Source organism: Parasteatoda tepidariorum, chromosome 6, assembly GCF_982258835.1.
Source record: "Parasteatoda tepidariorum strain Cologne lab strain chromosome 6, Ptep-v5.0, whole genome shotgun sequence".
Taxonomy (NCBI): domain Eukaryota; kingdom Metazoa; phylum Arthropoda; class Arachnida; order Araneae; family Theridiidae; genus Parasteatoda; species Parasteatoda tepidariorum.
In genome coordinates this window covers 86,390,459-86,410,880 of record NC_141760.1, presented here as the reverse complement: position 1 = coordinate 86,410,880, position 20,422 = coordinate 86,390,459, and the positions used below count along the sequence as shown (strand labels likewise).

Genomic DNA, 20,422 nt, shown 5'->3' with positions numbered 1-20,422 from the left:
GGGTCACACTGAGGATAAATGCTACAAGAAAGTGAATGTGCAACGTCGAAAGAAAGCTTTTTTATGTGAAAAAGACTATTCAAGCCTGAATGAAAAATTTGAATCTATGTGTGTGGAATCGTCTAATACTAATCAATTCATAGGAGAATTTCTAGTAGATACAGCAGCTACATCTCACATCTGTAAAGAAAGAGAATGGTTCTCCTGGTATAAAGAGATTACACCGACAGAAGTTCTAGTTGGTGACACAAATAGCTCAACAATTGCCATTGGTGTTGGAGATATTGACTTTACTATATTGGACATTAAAGGTAAGGTGGAAATTACTTTAAAAAATGTTCTATATGTGCCCAACATGAGGCGTAATTTGATTAGTGGAGCAAAAATTGATATTGCTGGTAACTATGTTGAATGGGGCCGCAATAAAATGGTAATTCTTGATAAATTTCATAATTATATGTTCACTGTAAACAGAAAAGATAAATTATATGTTTTGAATGGATATCCAACAAAATTTAAAGATAAACTTAACGAAAGTATTGATAGTAAGAATATAGCTTTAATTTCAACATTAAATTTAGATATTGTACACAGACGATTCTGTCATGTGAATATGCCATTAATTCAAAGTATGAGTAAAAATAATGTAGTAAAAGGCATTGAAAACTTAAGTAAAAGTAAAAACGAAAATTGTACTAGTTGTAAAATTGCCAAATCGACTAGGGTATCTTTAAAACGAAATCGTATTTATCATAGAACTACTAAAACTTGTTTAGAAAGAGTGCATTGTGATTTATGGGGACCTTCTCCAGTAAACTCTTTAGGTGGTAACAAATATTTCTTATCTTGTATTGATGATTTTTCTCGTAAAGTTGATGTATATGTTATAAACAGTAAAACCGAAGTTTTCGAATGTTTTAAGAAATATTTAGCTAAGTGTGAAAGGGAAACTAATCTTAAGTTAAAATGTGTTAGAACTGATAACGGGTTAGAGTTTTGCCATAAAGAATTTGAAAAGTTCTTAAGCAATCTCGGAATTAGAATCGAAAGGACTAATGTATATACTCCAGAAATGAACGGGATAGCAGAAAAATTTAATAGAAGTGCAATGGACGCAGTAAGAGCAATGTTACATGATAGTGGGTTACAACCCAAATTTTGGGGGGAAGCTTTGTTAGCTTTCGTGCATACCAAAAACAGATGCGAGCATAAACTAACTAATCATTTAAGTCCAATTGAAATATGGTCAGGTTTTAAACCTTCAGTAAGACATTTTAAAATTTTTGGATCACTAGCTTATGTACATATTCCCAAAATTAATCGAAATAAACTTCAACCTAGAGCTAAACTTGGAATTGTAGTAGGATATGCTGTACGTACCAAAGGGTACAGAATTTTTATTCCGAACGATAGGAGAGTAATTGAAACAATTCATGTTAGTATTGATGAAACCAAAAAGGGTGTAGAAACTTTATTTGGGAAAAATAAATCATTTGAATATGTTAAATTCAACCTAAATTTGAGAAACGAGTTAGATAACTTCGATAATGAATCTAGTAATGATAAAACAGCGTTAGATAAATTAAGTCCTATTGATATCGAAAAGTGGGAAAGGAAAGAATGTCCAAGAACTAAAAGTAAAAGAATAGATGTATTTTATTATCCTCCTTCAAGTAAACTAAGACTTAGATCTTTAAATGATGTTAAAAAGTATTGTGAGAAAAACAAACTCTCTTTTGAACCTGAGAAATTTTCATTTAAAGCAAAAAGTAAACATCCTAATAACGTAACTAAAAGTTCAAGTAGTGAGGAAGATTTAAATTCAAATGAAGATTTCGAATACGAGTGTCATTTTTCTGAATTTCCCAAAACATTTGAGGATACACAAATTTGCAAAGATAAAGAAAAATGGGATTTTGCTATGAGTGAAGAACTCAAAATGATTGAAAAACGCAAAGTGTGGGAGTTAGTAGATCTTCCTAAAAACACTAAAGTGATAGGCACTAAATGGGTTTACACTGTTAAACGTGATGAAAATAATAAACCTAAGAAATACAAAGCTAGACTTGTTGCTTTGGGTTTTAAACAAAGAGCAGGTATTGATTATGGAGAAACATTTTCTCCTGTTGTTAACTTTTCAATTATTAAATTGTTATTTATTTTATTAGTATCAATGTTAAACTGGTGTCATTATCAAGTCGATGTAAAGTCTGCATACTTGTATGGTAATTTATCGGAACCTGTATATGTTAAACAACCTCCAGGATATATTGTTAAAGGTCATGAAGGTAAAGTTTATTTATTGCATAAATCCTTATACGGGCTACATCAAAGTAGTCGATATTGGAACTTTGAACTTGATAGTATATTTAAGGATTTAAAATTTGAGAAATTAAAATGGTTAAATTGTGTTTATAAATGTAAGAATACTATTTTAATTGTGTATGTTGATGATATTGTAATTTTTGGTAAAACACAAATTGATGTTAATAATGCTATTTCACTAATTAAAAGTAAATTAGAATTAACTGAATTAGGTCAGGTAAAATATTTGTTAGGTGTAAATTTTGATATGAACAATGGTGCTTTATTAATGCATCAAAATACGTATATTGAGAAATTAAGGATAAAATTTAAAGAACTTCCAAAGTCTAATGTTAGTCTTCCGATAAAACTCGGATGTAAACTTCCTGAAAAAATAAATGAAAGTGATATTGTTGAAAACGACTTAATGAAACGATTTCCATATCGAACATTAATCGGCTGTTTAACCTTTTTAGCTGATCGTACGAGACCTGATATAAGTTTTTCAGTAAATTTGATGTCTCAATTTTCTAATGGTTATACGTTCGAACATTGGAAAATCGTGGTTGATATAATGAATTATGTATTTAACACTAAGGATTATAAAATTAATTTAAGTAAAGCTAATAATTTAAATTTAATTTGTTTTTCTGATGCTAATTGGGGCTGTAGTTTAAGTAATCGCCATTCAACTAGTGGATATTTAATAAAATTTGGAGATGTAATTTTTAGCTGGCGTTCTAGTAAACAAAAATGTATTGCCCTTAGCTCAATGGAATCCGAATTTGTTGCCTTATGTGAAAGTATGAAAGAAACAGTTTGGTTTTCTAGAGTAATTAATGAACTTAGTATTCTGCCTGACAAAATTGTACCAAAAGTTTTTTGTGATAATCAGGCTGCTATACATTTCTCTAGAAATAATTGTGAAAACTTTAAGACAAAACATATAGATATTCGATATAAATTTATTCGACAACTTATTGAAGAAAATCTAGTAGAATTAGCTTTTATTCATTCTAAGAATAACTTAGCAGATTTCCTAACAAAACCATTAATGGGTAATAAATTTAAAGAAGTTGTGAATAATATATTTTTCTCTGATATAGATCACACGACCGTGGGGCCGTATGTTGGAGTGGTTTGTTACTCCTCTGAATACATTAAGTTAACAGAATTAAGTTTCGGTCGTGTGGTGGCAACAGACATTTTCTTTTCAGATAACGTAAGTGACGTCATCCGTGCATATGATTATGGAATCTGTATATAAAGCATGCATTGTTGTAAGCATGTGTTCTTGTCGACTTCCTGTCTTGTCTCTTCACTATGTCACGTCACTGTGTTGTTGTTTCCGGTGACGTACCAACATTTTTGTTAAGATATATTTATGTTTAAATATCTTCAGTTGTACGCTGTATCGAGATGGTACTGTATGAAATAAAGAAATGTTTAAATCTTCAAGTTTCTTTATGTGAGTTAACACTTTCACTCAATACTGTGCTACTCCGCTAACGCATCAACAGATCAGTCTAGGTGCGCCCGCTGCTTGTGCCCAACGATAAAATATTTTAGTTTTCTATTTTCCCATAAAATGCTATGCAAATACATACATAAGTACGCTAGCTCAGTAAAGGTAAAGTACTTGATATATTTCTAGATTTAATTGAAGAAATAAAAAATTATCTTGTAGTCAAAAATCAAATATTTTTAGATCTAAGACATCCCCTTTGGCTAACAGATTTGTCTTTCATAACGGACATAACGGAAAAATTGAATAATTAAAACTTAGAGCTGAAGGGAATGGACAAACATATAGCAAGAATGATAGGGGCTATAAACTCGTTCAGAGCTAAGCTAGTTTTGTGGATATCACATTTGAAAATGAAGTCTCTTGTGCATTTTCCATGCATGATCAATTTGAAAAGCGCTTTCAACAGTTTAATATCATCGAGATATTTGATTACATATTTTGTAAATCCTTTTTCCGACCAAATAAACGTGACCGTAATAGCAACACACATTTCAGAATTTCTTCAAGTAAGGCGAGAAGTGGAGATAGAAATTTTGGATCTTCAGAATGACATTATCCTCAAAACTATTGTATTAGATGAGAAATTCTGGAATATAGTTGTCAGAAATGAATTTCATTCTTAAAAAGAGCAGCATATAAAATAAAGTCGTTTTTTGGTTCCACATGCTTGTGTGAATCACTGCTTTCGACAATAAATATCATAAAATCAAAATATAGATCCCGACTTACAGATGAACACCTTGACGATTGCTTGCGAGCAGGAATTTCACCGTATTCTCCCAATTATGAAGCGCTAGCTAGTGAAATGCAATGCCAAGGATCACATTGACTGTATTTTATATATTTTATAAATAATTTTTATACTTCGTATGGTTTAAAAAAGCAACTTAGTAATCATTTATTTTACACAAGAATATTAATACTAATTAAGTTAAATTAATTTTTAAAATTAAATTTTTTGTGCATTGTATGTAGTGTGTATTATTACCTATGTCTCTCAACTATAAATTTGTCTTAAAAAAATAAATGGTGCCCGCCATTCGACCGATATTCTGGTATTTGCTCTTAGGTACAAAAAGGTTGGGGACCCCTGCTTTAGAGCATGGTATAATAACCATTTATTTGAATAAATTTACTTTTCAGTTTTTTATTTTTTTACTAAACTGATTTAAAATTTTAAACTATAATTTTGAAAAAGTAAAAAGAACAATTTTGAAAACCAGAATTTCTGATAAACTGTAACCATATGAACGGAAAAATTTAGAAATGAGGGGTTAAAATATAGAATATTTTGGTTTTATTAACCAGAATTATGTTTTTCTTACCAGGAAGGTAACATACCATACGATAATTTTACCAGAATTTTTTCTCTGTGTAGCACAACTAAATATTTTTATGCTCATAAGTAGATATTCACAAAACTTTTTATGCTATAAAGATTATTTTAATGATATCCTTTTTTTTACTATAATGATATCCCCTTTTATTATTTTTATATTATCCTAATTACTATATAATCTCAGAAAAAAATATAAACAATTTCAAATGTATCCTGTTTTCCTATTTTTTTTTCATTGTTAAAATGTATCTTTTTACAAAATATTATGAGTTATAAATTATTATTTGAACGTTATCTCAACATAAAATTCAGGAAAATAATATCAAATATCTGAGAAAGATAGCCCAACTAGAGTTTTTTTTGTAGGTTCTTCTCCTGAAAAAGAAATCAATAGTGGTGAGGATAAAATGTCTCTCGTTAAGGACTGAAAACGAGACGTTTTACTAACGAGGTGTCATCCGAAACTAACTCCCCTCAGATGACTTTTAACAAAAGCCAGGGATTACTGTTATCGACAAAGTTCAGGACTTCCGGTTTTAGTTCCATGAAAACTCTTTTGAAGTCGAAAAGGCGACTCTGTCAAAAATATTGCGTATTTTGAAGCAGAGAAGGATATTGGATTTTACGAACCTTCAGTTATGCAAACTGTTATCGTTGATGGTACTCAAGGTTCGGAAAGGCACATCGATTGGATTAATATTTATTTTAGAGACTCTCGTTAAAGTATAATTTAATGTTATCGATTTAAATAAATTGTAATCACCGCTGGTGGTTTTAATGGGATCTGAAACGTTTGGCTTAAAATAAACAATTGAGTTGTCGTAATGTACTCTTAGTCAGTTTTCCAGAATAGTAATGAGGAGATGGTTTGAAATTTATTTCTTCCAAAACTTTTACTAATTGTTGCATTTGAAAGTATTTTTGACGTTTTCCGATTTTTTTTTAAATGTATAATAAACAATATATTTAACTAATAAATAGTGATTTCAACAAAATTAATATTTTGAATTTTTAGCTGTAGTATGTCAAGTTATAATTATTTAGAATATTTCAAAGATATTAAATACGTCTTTAACTATCAATTAAATAAATTGCTGTTATCGATTAACGAAATTTTGGACAATTTTAATGGGATGTGAAATGTGCGGCTTCAAATAAACTATTGACTTTTTTGTAAAATGCATTTACACAGTTATAATGAATTGTAATAGGAAATTGGTTTATATTGTGGCATTCCAAAGGTTTAGATGTAACTTTTTAAAATTTATGTTGTAACTTTTTTAGAAATTTATTTCATAAATTATGAAAGTTTAGTTGAAAAATTAGCAGGGGTATCAAAGTAGTCAAAGTTTTCATGAAAACTCTTTTGAAGTCGTAGAAAGGATTCAAGTATTCATCCACCAACTGAGCTCTCTGTGGAGCGGCGTTATTATTCCCAAAAATGAAACTTGGTTAGCGCGTCGCCGTACCACAATACTGTCAGAGTACCTCTACAAGCCTATGAAGGACGGTATGCCCGTCTGCTATGATACCTGCCTAGACCAACCGACCACCTCGACCATAATGGTCCATTTCGACAATGTTAGAGAACCGATACCAGGTTTTCTCCATATGAGAACACGTTTTAAGCCTCTGTTCAAATTGAATAACGTCTAATCACTAATGACCGACGTCCCCAGTCATCATCTATCTAAGACAGGTGTTTTCCGCATCATGATAGACTGCTTTTTATGTGGTTCACAGTCAAAGGGTTGTACACAACGGGGCACCCGCATTAAATCTCTGGGGGACTTTTATCTCTGAATGGACATTCCTGTTGCATTACGCAGGTTACGCAACAATTGCGTCTCTGTCTTATCTCTATTGGCTAGAAGTCACGAATAATGGTCTCGAATCAGTGTTATCAGCGAATTGAGACCTTTTTTCAGATCAGCGGACCACTGTTCCTGTCTCTGTGAACTGTTTTCACATAGTGCAGGGACCCCAAGGTCCCTACAACAGGTAGTCTGTGATTGACTCGCCTCAAGTCTTCGAACTATCCGCCATCTTGTTGAATAGTCTAAATGATGGCTAATGGCCATACTAACGATCGATAAACAAGGATTGGGCTAAGCTACAAAGTTTCAAAGAATCCTTACGCTAAGAGCAAATTAGGTACTGTTTGTCTAAGATATGTACTCTGACCGCCACTAAGTCTGCGGCAGTCTGGAGCTATGGAAACAAGAAGAGGGAGGGTAGCTTCGATGAAGAGGTATCTTTTTCTCTCGCCGAAACCAGTCCTAAGGAGGGACCCGGCACCCCTACTTAAAATAATTATACCTCGTTGCCATAGTCACCGCCACAGCTCCAGACGAATGTCTGGCAGAGTACCTATCTTAGACAAACAGTACTTATACACAAACGAGTTCATAGCACCACTGCTATACGACTTAATTGCGTTTGCCATACCACTGTCTAGCAGAGGAGAGAGCTTAGCTATCATCTGATACCTTATTTGTATTTTGACTTTACTTTAAAGTTTTTTCTTTTAAAAAAAAACAGTTTCTTGTTTTAATTGTTTTTTCAGTGAATTTTCGCACTCTTACGTATATCCTCATTTTTAAAACAGAATTGAAAACACTACACAGTCTTATGCATACTTTCATATTATTAAAAAAAACTCAAAATTTTATTTGATGCATTTTATTTAACAGCATAAACCTAAGCGTAGAAATTAACTCGAAATATCTGGAACTTAAACTTTTACTGCAAAATAAAAAAATAACTATATCATCATGCGTTTAAATTATGAAAGTACATAATTTAATTAGTAATAGTCATATGATTTAATTTTTAACGAAGTATGAACTCAGATTTTTCTGTCACAAGCAAAAGAAATAAAAACGAGAAAGTGATGGCAGTTTCATGCTTTAACAATTAAATCTTTCTTAAAGATGCATGACACTGTTTGAAACTGAACTAGGTACTAGAGACTAAAATGATTTAAACTAAAGTATAGTTTTAGTAAAGGTTTAAAATTATCTTAATATAAAAGCAATTACTGCTTACGTTAGTGCTTAAGTCAGTTTAAAAGATCCTCAGATGCAATTTTAATCAACCATTTGACGCAGATGGGTCCGGTGTTTTTGGTCCCTTTTACATAAGTCCAGATACGCAGATGGGTCCCTTTTACACAAATTTTTTTCTAAAGATCTAATCACAAGTAAAATTATGTTTTGGGGTTTTTTGATTATAAAAATTGTCTAATAGTTACTGAAAAAGTGTTATATTATCGGAATTATAATTGTACTGAAATATAAAACCCCAAAAATGTAGTTTGTGATCTTTTTTCATTCATATTCAAAAGTTTATCAATAATTTCTTTTGTAAATTAAGCAAATTTCAATATAAGTAACTATTTTTTTACGTCTAAATAACTGCAAATAAGAGCGAATTTGAAAAATTTATGTTTGGAAGTGACTGTTTGAAAGATTTTACCTTTAACGCAGAAAAAGACACCTGTGTTTCATGATGTATTTTATAACCGTAAATTATTAAAATGCTGACTATATTATTTCTCACTTATTTTGACGAAAATGAGTGCAAACAAATGAAAAATAAATTAAATAAAAATTCTGCGTTAAAGGGTTAATTTGCAAACTGTTAAAAAAATTTTAATCATCATTTTAATCTCACTATAAAACACCAAAACACCACGTTGTCTTATCTTCATACTAAATAAAAGAAGCCGACAATTATTGCGCTGAAATATTCCTTTGAAGAAAATCTGAATTTTTCTTAATACTGCAATATAAGTCTTCTACGAAGTTATAATGAGTGACATTTCAATAAGATAAAAATAAGAAGGAAAAAAAGCCACCAGGAATCTTGACGTAGAAAAACTTAAAAATTTTGTTGTTGAAGCGACTTTTGACTTATTTGTAAAAAGCAGCTTTTTGACAGAGCTTCGAGCAGCAAATTTCTTTTTTTTAAAAAGGAGAATATTTTCTCTAGTTTTCAAGTATATTTAAAAAAAGAAAAAGAAGATATCAAAAAAGATGTTCGTATAAAATAAGTGCATAGAAAAATATAGTCAACGTATAGTTTTTTTTCCTTGTCAGGACGATTGAACTTCCATTTGGGCTTCCTTTTTAAAGGAAATAAATAAATAAATAAATATAGTGCAGCTGCGGTTTATGGTTTCTGGACAGAGTAAAAAGGATTTTATTTTTTTCCGCTGAAAGTACAGCTATATGTATAAATATGTATAGATGAAGAGAAAAAAAAAGGCAAGAGCAGCATGATGCACTTAAGAACCAAAAAGAAAATTTTAAAGAATCGAAGAATGAACTTTAAAGACGGAGAGGGAAAAAGCGGAGGGAAAAATTCGCAGTGATGAAATCAGAAAAGGGAATATATTCTCTTTGTTTTGCCTCAACTCTCTCAACTGGAATAAACAAGTCCATTTTTGTCGAAAATCTTATTTTCTTTCTCCACTTCATATAGCGTACCTACCGAGGTCTGTTTTTAAAAGCTTTTTTCTTTTTAGAGAGAGTGTTCTTAAGAAAAGCAAAAAAAAGAAAAATTGACGTCTGAGTTTGAGGATCGATGTATATGCCGTGTTCGAATCTACTCCAAGCGTAAGTTGAACATTTGCTGAAGAAACGCTCTTGGGAAAACCTGCATTTTTTTTTCTTTCGTAGCTGTTGCAATGAGAAGGAAAAAAATTACAAAAAGTTGGGATACACCATCTTTATCTTTCTCTCTGCAAGTGCATTTTTATAGCTCATAAATGCATAAAACATAGATATCTTCATGCGATTCGATTTGATTTTTCTCGAATGCGATAGCTTCGAGGATTGCTTCTAAATTTAATGTTACGAGAGTCAGACATTTGGATTCCCTTTAAATAAACAATGTTTGTGAAAAATGTAGAGGCAATTTTTTTCGGATTATGTTGTAATTTAGGAAAGTGGTGTATTTTTTTTATGGGGTAGGTATAAAAATCCAAGTGAACGATGAAAAAGATCTAAGTATGTGAAGATTCATACCTATTGTTCTGAAATATTGAAGCACGAAATCTGTTTTATCTAAGTGAGGTAAAGATCTGTTGGTATGACTGATCAAACTCTCAGGCTCTAAATCGGGATGCGAAATCTTTATTTGCTAGCTTTCTGTTGGCGACTAAATATTCGATGCAGGTGAGCAAGTTTAAGTACTCACGAGTTTTAAATTCAACTATTTACTCTTAGATTATGTTTGTCTCATGTCTTTTAATATCGACTGATGATATTTTCTTTCATTTAGAATAAAGTACGCTCACTTCACTTTCTAAATCATTGCTTCTGGACACATTAAAACCTTAAGACAACCCTCTTTGAATTTAATGTTATTATTATGGTAACTTCCTCGATATTTAAGTATCTGCATTTTATTACGGTTGCAGCTGATATCAAAACGTTCTTTACACTAAATTTGTTAACATTTTAAAAAAATGTTTATATTTTTTATGAATACAAAATAGTGGGGAGCAAAATCTTTCGTCCAGCTAGTACCTTTAGGAATGAAATTTTAAGCACTGCTCTAAATACAATATGTCTGAAATAAATCGTAACCTCAGAAAAACTAGAAAATAGCGCCATCGAAGGAGGAGTGATTACTCTTGCAATATTTATGTGCTCAGATAGATGGCTGAAAAAGGTCTATACATCTGAGTCAACCATGCCTTCATTGAAGATTTTTTTTCCGGGTGAACTGATTTAAAACGGACTGTGGCCTGTGACCTCCCCATTGCCAGGCCTTGCCACCTTCGAACTATTTTCTTTAGAGAAAATTAAAAATTGTTGGGAAAGCTGATTGCACGACGTCTGAAGCCGAACAAAAGACGAAAATTCAACAAGATATCAAGAATATTTTTCCACAAATGTTTATTTATGTCATTGATAATCTTGATAAGTCTGCTTAACCCGTCAATTGACAGCTTACAAGAATTCAGCATTTCTTGTAATTTGTGTTCAATAGACATTATTTTTCTCTTTTGTCTTATAAAGTCTAAAAATATTAAAAAATATCTGGCTAACAAAAGCATGAATAATAGAAACAAAAATATAACGAAATAAATTAAAAATAAAAGCACGAGATTTTTATGGAACATCGGAGAGTTGTTGATTTTTGAGAAGATAGTGTTTGTTTTTTGAATTTGATGATTATACTAACCCGTTACAAGTTTTTCTATAATTTTTTGCAAGGTTATTTACAACCCGTTACTGGTACTTTAATTCGCGATCGCAACGAACTATAGGGGGCGTTGTTGTATGAGACTAATACCTGCGATTTCTATATGAACTGTCATTCAGTTACTCTAGAGACGTCGTTAATGTAGCACGTAGCATTGCAACGTTCCTTCTTTATTGTGGCTAATTAAATTTAAAAAAGAAAAATGCTTGATATTCTTTCTTATGCAAACGAAAACAAAATGGTATCTCTTTTTATTAACGAAGGAATATCCAAAACACATCGGAAAAATATTTGTACATTAACAGAAAAAAATATGTATATTCTTATAAGAGTTAAAACCTAATGCCCGAGAAATAGTACTACTAAATTTAATGATATAACATGAAGGCCCATTTAAACTTTACATTCTATGACAACAATTTTTATCAAAAAATTTCAAGTTTCAATAAAAATCATTATTTAGAAACTAAGAAATGTAAAATAAAGAATGCTGACGAAACAAAAACAAAAAATCAATTCTTTTTTGTCGCCATTTTTAGTGCTACGAAAATTCGTCTTTGGGATTTGCCAAAAACAAAACAAGATGAAATTTTATTTTTTCAGGAGGGAAATATTTTACCGAAAAAACGAAAATGTACCAATTCCCACAACATGAAACTTTATCTTGGTAAACGTACGTTTTGGAAATGTTATTTCATTTGGAATCTTATTTATCAGAGTTCATATGGCGATATGATTGTTTTGAATCTATGCTAAACTCTATATCGGCTCATTTTCCACCGAAATCCGATTGACTATTTTGATTTTAAATAAAGTGTTTTATTTTAAGGAATTGTCGCAAAAAATTTAAGTGTAGATTGGCGGCACTTAAAAACCGCCAAATCTGTACCGAATCTTTATTCCATACTTTTCTGAATCATATTACTTCAAACATTGGAATATACAAGAAGTATACATAAACACATAATGTTATACCATTTAATTTTTCAAAAAAAGTATTTTGAGAACAATTTTTATCAAAAAATTATAAACTAAAAAACGGAAAATAAAGAATTCTTAGGATAAAAAAACGATTTTAAGAATTCTTTACATTGAAATAAAAACTTTCATATTGTTTCTTTTTTTATTATTCTTATAGTTCTTAATCAGACGTAAAAAACCATTCTGTAGAGAACTATCATCAAATGAAAAAAAAATATTTACAAGCAAATTTTTTATTGTAAAAATCATTGCACTTACCTGATTTATAATTCCCGGAGAATACCAAAATGATAAGTTCCTTGTTTGAAAACTTTATTCTCAAATAATAGATACATAGTTTATCCCTTCATTACTTTTAGATAACATACTACACAGCAATATTTTATAATTGATATGAATTTGAATATGTAGCTAAAAACAGAATAGCTGAATTCTAGTTGAACTTATTCTTTCAAAACTAAAAAATACTTACCAAGAAAACGATATAAATTAATTAAGAATCAGCACAAATGGCACTATTTCAAGTAACTTGGATAATTTTTTATTGTTGTTTTCCGAATTATATGGATACAGAAATATATACTATTCTATAACGAAGAAGAATATGCTATAACTATTACAATTCTGTATGTTCTGAATTCATATTTATTCACTGGAATGACGAAAGCAATGTTGACTTCACTTTAATTCGTAATGAATTGAAGACAGAAGAAATGCATTTTACCTTAATACACACATCTGTAACAGTATCCGAAATCGGAAGTCATCAGTTGCAAGTTTGTTGATAATAGAAATTGAAAATTATTGAGGAATTTTTCTTCAAATGTTTGGCGTGTTCTGTTCCTGAAAGATTTACTAATATTCTGGAGATTTTTTTCAAGTTCTTCGGCCTTTTCCTTAGGGAAATTTTGTTTCTTATTTGCTGCTAAAAATGGCGTCTTATTCAGTCAATGATTTTGATGGAACTAAATGAAAACGTGATAAATTAATGTCCGATATTTACAGGCTCCCGCTAGACGGCGTACTCGAGCGTTGCTATCGCGAATTTTATTCATTTATGTGTGGTTTTTAAATAAATCTGTTTTTCTTTTTTTTCATAAGAAAAGAACTGTATCGTAGTATAGCTTGATTCGTTACTGTCGAATATTTTGCTTTTCTGAGTAGCGTTTTATTTGAGACATACATGTATAAGAAGTCGGTTTCAATTTTTAAGACATCAAATGTCAAATTGCGTAATTAATTTATAGCTTAAATGATTAAAAAAAGCATTTCTTGATTTAAACGTGAGAGGAACAAGATTTTTTTGTCTGAACGGATGAGAAATCAGATCCTTTGATCTGAATGAGTAATCGTGCAAAAAGATATCTTTGTTTGAATGAGGGAAAACTGTTATCTCGTTCTGAATATTGATGAACAACGCTTGTTAGCCTAAGCAATAGAAATATGCTCTAAAGAAAGAGGAAACGGGATTACTTGTTCTCAATGTAAAAAACAAAGAAACAAAGATATATTGATTTAACAGAGTGACGATCAAAATCAGTAATTTTATCAGGTCTTGATATAGTTAGCTTGGTAGGCAAGTTATTTTCACTTGGTATCTAGCATATTCTAGACTATAGAATTATTCTTTTAGCAAAACATTTAACATTCCTAGAAACAAGAGAGTTAACTTTAGACTTCAAAAATTATTTAATTCATTTTAATTTTATATTACACTTACAAACATTTAATGCTAATAAAATCTGATATAAAAAATAAAGTTTTACTTATTACCTCATAATTTAAATGTACTAAGATCACATTTAAAATTCATCACATTAATTATTTGGCATTTGTTTAGTTCAGACAACATTTACTCTCACACAATAAGATGCAATGGTTTTAATTCCAGGAGTATAAAAATGGCACGGATGTATGTGCAGTGCGCAAAAAAATAAGCGGACCACCCTAACTAGCTTTTGATCTAATGACAAGATCTTCACGTTCTAGGACTCAATCTTAACGGTTGGAGGGATGACTAATTAGTTAGTGGAGACAATATTTTAGGTTACGAAATCAAACATAAACCGTACTTTTTTTGAATAAACATACCTTTTTATCGATGGATTCCAGTTAATATTCTCCAAAGTATAGGGGGTAGCCATCCTCTAGGAAATATGGTCACAATAGTTTAGTCAGAAGAGCGTATCAAAGTTTGGACCTCTTAATATTAATTTCGTTTTTTGCGTATTTTAACATATCACGAGGACTTTTCAAGCGAATTGAAACAGTTTTTTTCACACTTATAGACGTTTATCCAAATATAATTTAAGCAAAATATAACTATTAGTAAATATCTATTATTTTTTTATTTAATAATAGTAGAAAAAATGGATTGTAAGGTATAAAATGTTTTACTCCTGTTTAAGGAATGCAATTTTATGTGACAAAATACAAAATTTAAACGAAATCGGTCGAATAGTTCCTGAGAAAGCAAATTTGGAAAAAGTCTTTTTTTTTTAAAAAAAAATTCGATTTCTCTTGAACTATTCGACCGATTTCGCTCAAAATTCGCATTTTTCTGTTTGAAGTTACATTCTTTAAAATGATGTAAAAATTGTATTCCTTGCAATTCAAAACTGTTTTGACTTTTATTAAATAAACTAATAAAAAATAATAAATATTCGCTAAAAGTTATATTTTGCAAGGATTTATCTTAGGATAAATGAATTTTATAGTTGTGTGCAAAAAATTTTCAGTCCGTTTAAAAAGCTCTCGAGATACGGTTAAACAGGGAATAAGTAAAATTAACATTAAAGGGTCCAAAGTTTGGACAGCACTTCTGACCAAACTATTGGAACCATATTTCCCAGGTGGCGGCTACTCCATATATTTTGATGGTCAGAAATCCGAATTCGTCGGAAAAAAGTTATGTTTAATCAGACAAAATAAGTTTCTTGTGTCTGATTTCGTAATTTAAAATATCGTCTGCACTAATTAATTAGCATGTTTGAGGTCACCCCCTTGAACCATTAAGATTGAGTCCTAGAACGTGAAGATCTTATCATTAGATCAAAAATTATTTACGTTGATCCGTTTATTTTTTTATACATTGGTTGGCAATTAGTACCCTATATTAGGGTGAATGCCGTCAAAAAAACTGTAATAAATGCTCTATTGTTATTAAATGTTACACAAACCTTTAAATTTCTTTACAAACCCACAAAAGAAATCTACGAGTAAAAGCAACCCTTATGTGTTAAAAATGACACTAGAGAGGAGTTTCCCGTAATATTTTTAACATTTTTCAAGCTAAAAAGTCTTGAAAAGTCTTACAAGTCTTTTTCTAATTTCCAAAAACACATAAAAAAAGGCTCCATTTTTTAAAAAAAAAAATCATGTAAAAAAACATTTTGGTATTTTTATTTATTCTCTAATGTTATCAGTTTACAAATAATTTTGGTATATTTACAACAAAAATTAAAAATTTTCCTGCTCAGAAAATGCTTCATTTCACGTCTTGAATGCCTCAGACTTAAAAACCTTCATTTCCTTTTCAAACTTTCATAAACGCATTTAAAGAATTGGGACAGTTTTTTTTAAATTTATTTTAAAAAAAACTTTAACATTATTCAGTATTTTTATTTATGTTCAAATACTATTAATTTAAAAATGTTTTTTAGGCTTACAACTAAAATTACTTAATAAAATCTATAAACCCTTACAAACTTTACTGTATTTCAAATCAAAGTTATCTCAGAAAAGAAAGTTCCCGGTAAAGCAATCGTAGTATGACACTATATGGGAGACACCATGTGTGCTTAATATGACACCATATGGGAGAATCTTATAATATTTTAACCTCTTGGTTTTATTTCTTTTTTTCAACTTCCATAAACACTTAAAAAATGAAAATGGTGTTCCTTTTTTTAAATCTTATTTTCAAAAATTAATCTCAATATTTTTATTTTATGTAATTATTTTATGTAATTATAATTAATTATTTTATGTAATTATAATTAATTATTTTATGTTATTATAATTAATAATTTTATGTTATTATAATTAATCATTTTATGTTATTATAATTAATTATTTCATGTTATTATAATGAATTATTTTATGTTATTATAATTAATTATTTTATGTTATTATAATTAATTATTTTATGTTTGCAACTAAAATTGCTTTAAATAAAAACTAGAAACTTCTACAAATTTCATGTATTTGAAAGTGCTCTTACAAAAAAACAACGAGTAAAGCAACTGTAATGTGCTTAATATGACATCACATATCAGAATCCAACAATATTTTTAACGTCTTGTCAAACTAAAAGGCTTTATTTCTTTTTCCAACTTTAACAAAAATTAAAAGATGAATGTGGTGTTCCATTTCGAAATTTATCTTACTATTTTTTTATTCATTAGTATTATCAATTAAAGCATATTTTTGGTTTATTTACATTAAAAAAAGCCTCATATAAAATCTATAAAGCATTAAAAAAAATTTTCCTGTGCATAAAAATGCTTCATTGCACTTTAAAAGCTCTTAAAAGTAAGCACTGTGCAACCATAATGTGCTTAATATGACACCACATGTGACAATGCCACAATACTTTTAACATCTTGAGTCCCACATACTAAAAAGCTTTCAATTCTTTTTCTAACTCCCATAAGCCCATTAAAAACGAATGGGTCCTATTAGAATAATTGAAGGGCAACCGAACTTTGCTAATGGAACTTAACGCATTAACGCTCCATCATAAAAGCTCTTTGCAGCTTCTTAAAACGTTGTTTAAACATTTTTGTTTGTTTGTAAACCAAATACTCAGTGTGTAAAATAAATATTTTTATTCCTTTTATTTTCTTCGAAAAATTTTATTTTTTATTTTTTACTTACTTAATTGATTTTCAGGAGAAAGGTAAAAAATAAACAGTAAATTAATAATTGTGTAACTCTAATATAGGCTATTAGGTTGTTTACTATGGAAAAAGATAACTCTAAACACTGGTAAAACGGATTTTTTTAAGCCAATTTAAAAAATATATATAAAAGTTAAATGCAATTTTAGAGCCATAGGATCGATTCTAATTAATACAGTAAGTTTCTGTGTAATTATAGTGCTCTGTTTTGATAAAAATATTTTTTTTTAAAATTTATTAATGTATGTGTTAAAAATTATATATATATATATATATATATATATATATATATATATATATATATATATATATATATATATATATATATATATATATATATATATATATATACAGAGAGAGAGATTTATGTATATTATTAGCTTATTTCGTATATTTCCACTGTGAACTATTAATTGATAATTAATATTATCTTTTACATTATTTATTATGCATTTTCCACTCCTAAATTCCGCATTTTTTAAGTTTTTTCTATTTATGTAAATATGAAGTTAATATTTATGAAAAATCACGTGCTAAACTATACCAATGCGATTATTGAAATAACGATTGAGTATGATTGTTATAATCACACCTGAACACGTAAATGCGATTGGTAAAGTCGCGAAGGAACATTTCATATGTGATTGATGAAATCACCACAGATTCTTTTCGCCAATCATTTTGCGATTTAAAAAAACGACACTTTATATAAAAATAATTAAAAATTTATATAATTTATAACAGTACCGAAACTATAGTTTGTTTGGTAGAATTTTTTCAGGTTTTTTTTTTTAACTTTATTTATATTTCGCGCAAATTCAATTCATCTTTATTTTTTTTATAATAGTTATAAAAAAATTAATTAAGTAATTTGATTATAAAAATATTTTTTTTATTTCTTTTCAGGTATGTGAGCTTCATGTTTCTGGCTACAAATTTTCTGTTCTCAACAATGCTTTCATCGTGCATAAAGGTCTTAAAACACCTTCATCTTTTCATAAGGATAAAGAAGTGGATCAAGAAAGAAACCGTCAATTATTTAGACAGTTCAAGTTTGAATTGAAGGAAAAATATCCAGATTCTTCACGTAAATGTTACTAAATTTTGTTTTAAAAACAATATTGTTAAATGAATGATTTCCATTAAAGTTGTTGTTGATGAGTCTTTGACTTCATCTCAAAAGCATGTATAACTTAAGTCATTTTAAAATAAGATATAGCTTTCTTGCAAAAGCTGTTTGGCTTTTATATCAACTCAAAAATGGAATATGCATCCAATACAACTGAAGAATGTAATTAATTTTTAAAAATATTTATTTGAAGCTTTACGAAGAAAGTTTTTAAAAAATGCCCTTAAATAGTTTTATCTAATAACTAAAATGTCAAAATGTCCATTATTTAACATTTCTAATTTGAATAATACATTTACGTTATTGAGTGATAGTTTGAAACGAAGAAGAAAATAAAACATGGTAAAAACAACTTATGAAATATTGCGACGTTATTAATGTAATAGTGTTACTACTTTTTAGTTTGTCAACGCTGAATTATAGTAAAAATTCACTTAATTAATAACGCTAAAATAGTATTAAATACTAGGTGTTTGAAAAATGATAGACTGAAAAATCCCTTAAAAAACGGAATGTTATCTAGATAAATAGGTGCATTTTCTTACGAAACCCTTCATTTACCTGCGTCAAGTTACCAAATTAGTTTCAAATTTTATCTATAGATGACGCCTCTAAGTATGAAAAATTATTGAAAAACAATTGTTCAAAATGACCTCCGTTTGTTACCACAACATGAAAAAGTCCTAAGACATATAAGAGAAAATCTTAGAAATATTTCAGTAGGGATAGTCAGCAGTTATATACAGCAGAAAACTTTGCTTCATAATGTTTCCAACAATCAGCTCCACCTGTTAATAAACTTAGCTACTAATTTTACCTGTTGCTGAGAATAAATAACTGGTTTCCTAAGCAGACAAGAACTGTACCTTTCCTACTCCTTAAAAGTTTCTTTATTTATTTTTTAAAATCAGCAGCCACTTATGAGACACACAATGCATAAAAAAATGTAAAAATGTTTCTTAAAATTTTAATTTGATGTATATCATTATTAATTAATTGCAAAATAGTGGACATTTGACGTTTTAAGTTAACATAACTGTATCTATGTCTTATCGCGCATTTTCTAATATTTTTAAATTCATATTCCTGGAAAAAAAACTGATCATTTCGAGCTGTTTCTTATTGAATACATCTAAATTAATATAACTCTTTAAATTTTATATTGCACGAGTAAATGTTTAATTTAAGCACAATAGTTTTTGTGCAATTACAAGATCAAAATTTTGTTAAAACTAAGACTTAAAAAATTAACTAAACTAAGAAACTAAACTGCATAAAAAGTAGGGTTATAATATAGACTTTTTATTTATTAAAAATTTAACTTACCATTTTATAAAAACGGCACATTTCCGAAATTTTCTGGGACTGGTAATTTAAAAGTCTGATAAAATTTCTTGAAACATTTAGTAAGCAGTTTGCATAAATTTATTTCCCTTTTTATGAAACAAAATCTTTAATATAAAAGATATAAGAACTCTTTTCTTCAAAATTTGCTCAAATTTGATCTGATTAATAAACCCTTCATTTTTTAAATAAATATAAACTTTTACATTATACATTTTTATCCCCTTTGATATTCGTAAAAATTGTTTAAGGTTAGTAGTGATTGAGGTTAGTTTTCAATAATTTGTTTGTACCATTTTATTAAAAAAAATAATTAAGGTGAAATTGCTAAACTTTTTTAATGACAAATCTTATAAAACTTCGAAAAATAAGACATCTAAAATAGCCTCGTATACAAAAAAGGAAAGTCGGATTTTTTCAACTTTTTCATGTCATTATGGGTAATTTATGTCGAGAAATATAATTGAATGGCTTGAGATAATACAAACAAATTTTTTTTTCTATACGAGACTTATTTATATCAACCTGTTTCTTAGTGTTGTTTTTAAATAAGTATTTTACAGGTTTCTGGAATATCTACTAGATGGCAGTAGGATACACAGAAGCATCTCATTACCTATGTGCAAATCACGTTTTCCTTCAAAAAATGCTTCTCTGATTGTTTTTTAAATGGCTTATAA

The 20,422-nt window shown here is 29.0% G+C and overlaps 1 protein-coding gene across 1 annotated transcript in view; it reads left to right on the top strand.

Moving 5' to 3' along the window:
- LOC107446207 (beta-1,4-glucuronyltransferase 1-like) overlaps positions 1 to 20,110 on the top strand; it is a 213,822-nt gene extending 193,712 nt beyond the window's left edge. The window contains exon 4 of the mRNA XM_016060800.4: positions 18,176 to 20,110. Coding sequence (XP_015916286.2) covers positions 18,176 to 18,370 — 195 coding nt within the window. The 3' untranslated portion in view covers positions 18,371 to 20,110. The remainder of the gene's footprint in view (positions 1 to 18,175) is intronic.
- Positions 20,111 to 20,422: the final 312 nt, after the last annotated feature.